This window comes from Salmo trutta, chromosome 19 (assembly GCF_901001165.1).
Source record: "Salmo trutta chromosome 19, fSalTru1.1, whole genome shotgun sequence".
NCBI classification, from domain to species: Eukaryota; Metazoa; Chordata; class Actinopteri; order Salmoniformes; family Salmonidae; genus Salmo; species Salmo trutta.
Genome location: NC_042975.1, coordinates 774,702 through 780,701, shown reverse-complemented (window position 1 = coordinate 780,701; position 6,000 = coordinate 774,702). Strand labels below are relative to the sequence as shown.

The window sequence follows — 6,000 nt, the reverse complement described above, 5'->3', positions numbered from 1 at the left end:
TAATAGTACTGTAATCATATAACTAATAATAGTACTGTAATCATATAACTAATAATAGTACTGTAATCATATAACTAATAATAGTACTGTAATCATATAACTAATAATTGTACTGTAATCATATAACTAATAATAGTACTGTAATCATATAACTAATAATAGTACTGTAATCATATAACTAATAGTACTGTAATCACCTACACCAAAAGTAAAGTAAAATAACAGTAATAACAGTACTGTGATCAACTTCTACACCAAAATAATTGTAATATAACAGTAATAATAGCACTGTAATTCTATAATAGCAGAGTTATCCCTTATAGTACTGTAATAACAGCAGTAGTACTAATAAGAACAGTATTAGCGGTAGTAAGGCAGTCCATCTGCTTTAACATCAGGAATAAATTATTTATTACTGTTCACGCGGAATAAAACCCTTTGGAATGGTGACAGTTTACCGTTCCACAGTCGACACTTCTACACCTGAACCCGGAAACAGGCCATCGCTCTGTCCCGTTCTGTTCCTTCCTGAATTAGGCACTCGTTCATTACAACGGACTGTTGTGAGGAATACGGTGGAAACTCCCCCCTCTTGTCAATGATGCAAATCCTGCTCCTAAATTCATGAAGGGGAATGAGGAGAGAAACAAGAGTTGGGCTACAGTGTGGGGGTTAAAGGTCAATCTGAGGGGGAGACCTTCAGCTCCTCACAGCTCCTCAGAACGTCCTCCAGAAATGCCACCACCACCACCAACGCACTCTTCTCCTCTTCATCACCCTCTTCCTCCCCATCTACACAAAGACTCCTCAGTCTCTCCAGCGTCTCTCCCAGAGTCCTCACTCTCTCCTCCCCCTTTCGCTCTCTCTCCCCCTCAGTCTCGCCGCTCCCTCCCTCCGTCCCTCCTCCTCTCCCGCCGTCCGTCCCTCCTGCTCCTCTCCCTCCGTCCGTCCCTCCCTCCCCTCTCAGGTATTTTACCAGGTGTTCCTTGAAGCCCTTCCCCTCCTCCATGACGAGCGACATCCCCAGGGCAGGCATGTCCTGTGATTGGCTGAGTCGTAGCAGGTGTGTGAGGGTGTGTGTGAGTGTGTGTCGGAGAGAGGAACAGTAGCGGTACTCCAGGAAGTCCTGCGTCTCCTCGCTGTGTTCCAACGCCGCGGCCAGTGAGCGCCAAACGCGCCCGAACCGCTCCGCGGCGCCGTAGCAATGACGGGAGGTGGGGACGGAGAGGGCAGCGGCAGACTTGATGCGCACCTTGAAGTTCTGACAGGAAGTGACAACACAGCAGAGGGCGGAAAACGCGTCGCCGGACCAGGAAGCAGAATCTGGAGAGAGGGAGTGAGAGAGGTCGAGAGAGCGAATGAGTGAAGGTTTTGAGGCCAACAGAAAGTCAGTGTGAACTGAGGGTCAGGGCAGGGCGAACGAGGGTCAGGGCAGGGCGAACGAGGGTCAGGGCAGGGCGAACGAGGGTCAGGGCAGCGCGAACGAGGGTCAGGGCAGCGCGAACGAGGGTCAGGGCAGCGCGAACGAGGGTCAGGGCAGCGCGAACGAGGGTCAGGGCAGCGCGAACGAGGGTCAGGGCAGCGCGAACGAGGGTCAGGGCAGCGCGAACGAGGGTCAGGGCAGCGCGAACGAGGGTCAGGGCAGCGCGAACGAGGGTCAGGGCAGCGCGAACGAGGGTCAGGGCAGCGTGAACTCAGGGCAGCGTGAACTCAGGGCAGCGTGAACTCAGGGCAGCGTGAACTCAGGGCAGCGTGAACTCAGGGCAGCGTGAACTGAGGGTCAGAGCAGGGTGAACTGAGGGTCAGAGCAGGGTGAACTGAGGGTTAGAGCAGGGTGAACTGAGGGTCAGAGCAGGGTGAACTGAGGGTCAGAGCAGGGTGAACTGAGGGTCAGAGCAGGGTGAACTGAGGGTCAGAGCAAGGTGAACTCAGAGCAGTGAGAAATGAGGGTCAGAGCAGGGTGAACTGAGGGTCAGAGCAGGGTGAACTGAGGGTCAGAGCAGGGTGAACTGAGGGTCAGAGCAGTGAGAACTGAGGGTCAGAGCAGTGTGAACTGAGGGTCAGAGCAGTGTGAACTGAGGGTCAGAGCAGTGTGAACTCAGAGCAGTGTGAACTGAGGGTGAGAGCAGTGCGTACCGAGTGGCAGGGCAGGGTTCTTGAAGGCGTTGCCCAGGGCGTAGCAGGCATTCCAGCGGACCTTCATCGTTGCTTCTGATTGGACCGTGGTGACCAGTGCGCTGACCGCCTCCTCTAGGGGGCGCTGGAACCCTGGCCGGGTCAGCTGACTGGCAGACAGGAAGTGGAGCAGGTTCCCCAACGCACGAACCGCATTACTCTTAACCTGGAGGAGAGAGAGGGGAGAGAGAGAGAGAGAGGGAGGGGAGAGAGAGAGAGGGGAGAGAGAGGAGAGAGAGAGGGAGATTTAGAGTCAGATAAACTATGTCACCAGGACATATACAGGATACTACTGTCATGACGTTGGCCTGTGGGTAAGGTTTATGACCCCCCCCCCATAAATACCTTTCTCCCTTCCCCTCTCTTACTGACCCTACTGAAGGACTGCTGTCCTGTTAAATATAGAGAGTCTGGGAACATCAAACAAATGGGGAAAGGAACCATATTTTGATAATAAAACCAGTTGGAAATATGCTTGATAACGTAATGAGTATGTATGTCAGTTCATTGTTATCTGAGACATTATGATTGATGACAGGACGACATAAACTGTACCTGAGAAAGTATACACCCTCTAGTTATCAGAGTCACATGGAATTGTTATGCAATTGAAATGTTTGATATTGAAATTGTTTGTTAGGAGATTAAATGTAATTTTAGCTTCCAAATGAGAGAATTGGGTTTTCATGAAGAAAGTGCCCTGCTCGATCAGTGGCCCAACCCTGTGAAGAGACAGGGGTTATAAACGATGAAACACCTCCTTCCCCCCTCTCCACTATATAAGCCTTTGACGAAAAGATAACCAGTAGTTCCAGTACGGGAGGTCTGCAGCCTCCACGTTAGAAGGACACACATGACAACTAAGCCAACCTCGGCGTGAGCTTTGATGGCGAATGGTATAAACTTTGAGCTTATTCACTACAGAAGTGATACTTCCTAGCCGTTGAGTTAGCAGCGGCCGCTGTAGACGGGGGCTAGGAAAGGACGGACGACGGATCCAGTCTAACAACCAGACGAAGATACCACCACGTATCCAATTTACCACCATTGACATTCTTCCACTACAGGAAGATCTGTTGGCCAACCCGGCCAGCATCTACGACCAATCTACCGAAGCGCAGCTCAGAGTAAATATTTATTGCATTTTCCTTTTCCAAATAGGGGCGGTAATTTAGAATGCATAAGATAATGTATTTACGATAGCATAGCTGATGTTTCTTTGTTCCTAAATCTTCCCGCTCTTTCATTCAAGCCCAACCCCCTTTCCTTTGTGTAACCAGGTTCCGTCCACCGGGACGTTTTCTGTATGACATCATTGGTGTTCTGTGTATTTGTAATTCTGTGTGATTAGTTAGGTATTTAGTAAATAAATAATTAAACCCAATTTTGTATTGCTGATTCAACTTGTTAGCCAGGGTTCGTGAAGATAACCAAGAATTTACAACTTTCATTATGAGACTGAAAATAAGATAAGGGTTAATATTGACTGCTATCGATGTAAAATATTACTAAGTATTTTAAGAGTTTATTCGGAAGATAACAGCTCTATAAATGTTCTTCCGTGGTGCCCCGACTTTCTAGTTAATTACATTTACATGATTAGATTAATCAGGTAATATTAATTACAGAGAAATCATTTTATAGGTTAGCATGTCATATCACTTAATCCGGCATAGCCAAAGACACGACACTACCGTCCACAACACTATGTCACCAGGACATATACAGGATACTACCCTCCACAACACTATGTCACCAGGACATATACAGGACACTACCCTCTACAACACTATGTCACCAGGACATATACAGGATACTACCCTCCACAACACTATGTCACCAGGACATATACAGGATACTACCCTCCACAACACTATGTCACCAGGACATATACAGGATACTACCCTCCACAACACTATGTCAGCAGGACATATACAGGACACTACCCTCTACAACACTATGTCACCAGGACATATACAGGATACTACCCTCCACAACACTATGTCACCAGGACATATACAGGATGCTACCCTCCACAACACTATGTCACCAGGACATATACAGGATACTACCCTCCACAACATAACCATCACTATGTCACCAGGACATATACAGGATACTACCCTCCACAACACTATGTCACCAGGACATACAGGATACTACCCTCTACAACACTATGTCACCAGGACATATACAGGATACTACCCTCCACAACACTATGTCACCAGGACATATACAGGATACTACCCTCTACAACACTATGTCACCAGGACATATACAGGATACTACCCTCTACAACACTATGTCACCAGGACATATACAGGATACAACCCTCTACAACATAACCTTCACTCCAAATCAAAACTCCAAAACCTAAAACCTGATTTTGGACAACATTTTCTGGAAGGATTCCTACTACCAAATATTCTTATTCCCAAGGACTATCCAGAAAATGCTCTGGCAAAAGAAGCACAACAGAAAGTAATGAGAAATGTTTAGTCTGAAGCTACTTTTAAAGCCAAGAAGAAAAATAAATTACAATAATCTATTTTACTTTACAAGGACTGAGTTAAGACTACAAAGCTTGCTAAGACAGAACAGATATGGCTCCAACTTCATTTAGCATTGACATGTGAAGTGAGAGGTCTCAAAGACCCCATCAGAGTACTACTCCCTCATTGAAATGAAGGATAAATCACCCAGCTGGAGGTAAGGCAGGTAGAGCTGGAACAGCAGGTGAACACACTCCAGTCAACACCAAAAAAATAGTGCAGCTCAACAGCACCCCCTCAACCAGACCTGGAGAGCTGCAGGTGAAGAGAGAGACATCTGCAATCTGGAATGTGGTGAGACATGTGGTGCCTTTAAATTGCTTAACTTGCGTCAAACGTTTCGGGTAGCCTTCCACAACCTTCCCACAATTTGTTGTGGGTGAATTTTGGCAAATTCCTCCTGACAGGGCTGGTGTAACAGTCAGGTTTATAGGCCTCCTTGCTCGCAAATGCTTTTTCAGTTCTGCCCACAGATTTTTTATATGATTGAGGTCAGCGCTTTGTGATGGCCACTCCAATACCTTGACTTTGTTGTCCTTAAGCCATTTTGCCAGAACTTTGGAAGTATGCTTGGGGTCATTGTCCATTTGGAAGACCCATTTGCGACCAAGCTTTAACTTCCTGACCGATGTCTTGAGATGTTGCTTCAATATATCCTCCAAATTGTCCTTCCTCATGATGCCATCTATTTTGTGAAGTGCACCAGTCCCTCCTACAGCAAATCACCCCCACAACATGATGCTGCCACCCCCGTGCTTCACGGTTTGGATGGTGTTCTTCGGCTTGCAAGCTTCACCCTTTTTCCTCCAAACATAACTATAATCATTATGGCCAAACAGTTCTATTTTTGTTTCATCAGACCAGAGGACATTTCTCCAAAAAGTATGATATTTTTCTCCATGTGCAGTTACAAACCGTAGTATGGCTTTTTTATGGCTGTTTTGGAGCAGTGGCTTCTTCCTTGCTGAGCGGCCTTTCAGGTTATGTCGATATAGGACTCGTTTTACTGTGGATATATACTGCTCAAAAAAAATAAAGGGAACACTAAAATAACACATCCTAGATCTGAATGAATGAAATAATCTTATTAAATACTTTTTTCTTTACATAGTTGAATGTGCTGACAACAAAATCACACAAAAACAATCAATGGAAATCCAATTTATCAACCCATGGAGGTCTGGATTTGGAGTCACACTCAAAATTAAAGTGGAAAACCACACTACAGGCTGATCCAACTTTGATGTAATGTCCTTAAAACAAGTCAAAATGA

General features: G+C 46.3%; 1 protein-coding gene across 1 annotated transcript in view; it reads right to left on the bottom strand.

Moving 5' to 3' along the window:
• Nucleotides 1–892: 892 nt before the first annotated feature.
• heatr6 (HEAT repeat containing 6) overlaps nt 893–6,000 on the bottom strand; it is a gene marked incomplete at its 3' end in the record, with an annotated part of 54,281 nt that continues 49,173 nt past the window's right edge. The window contains exons 19-20 of the mRNA XM_029701838.1: nt 2,137–2,341; nt 893–1,323 (exon numbers count right to left, since the gene is read on the bottom strand). Of these exons, the coding sequence (XP_029557698.1) occupies nt 893–1,323; nt 2,137–2,341 (636 nt within the window). The remainder of the gene's footprint in view (nt 1,324–2,136; nt 2,342–6,000) is intronic.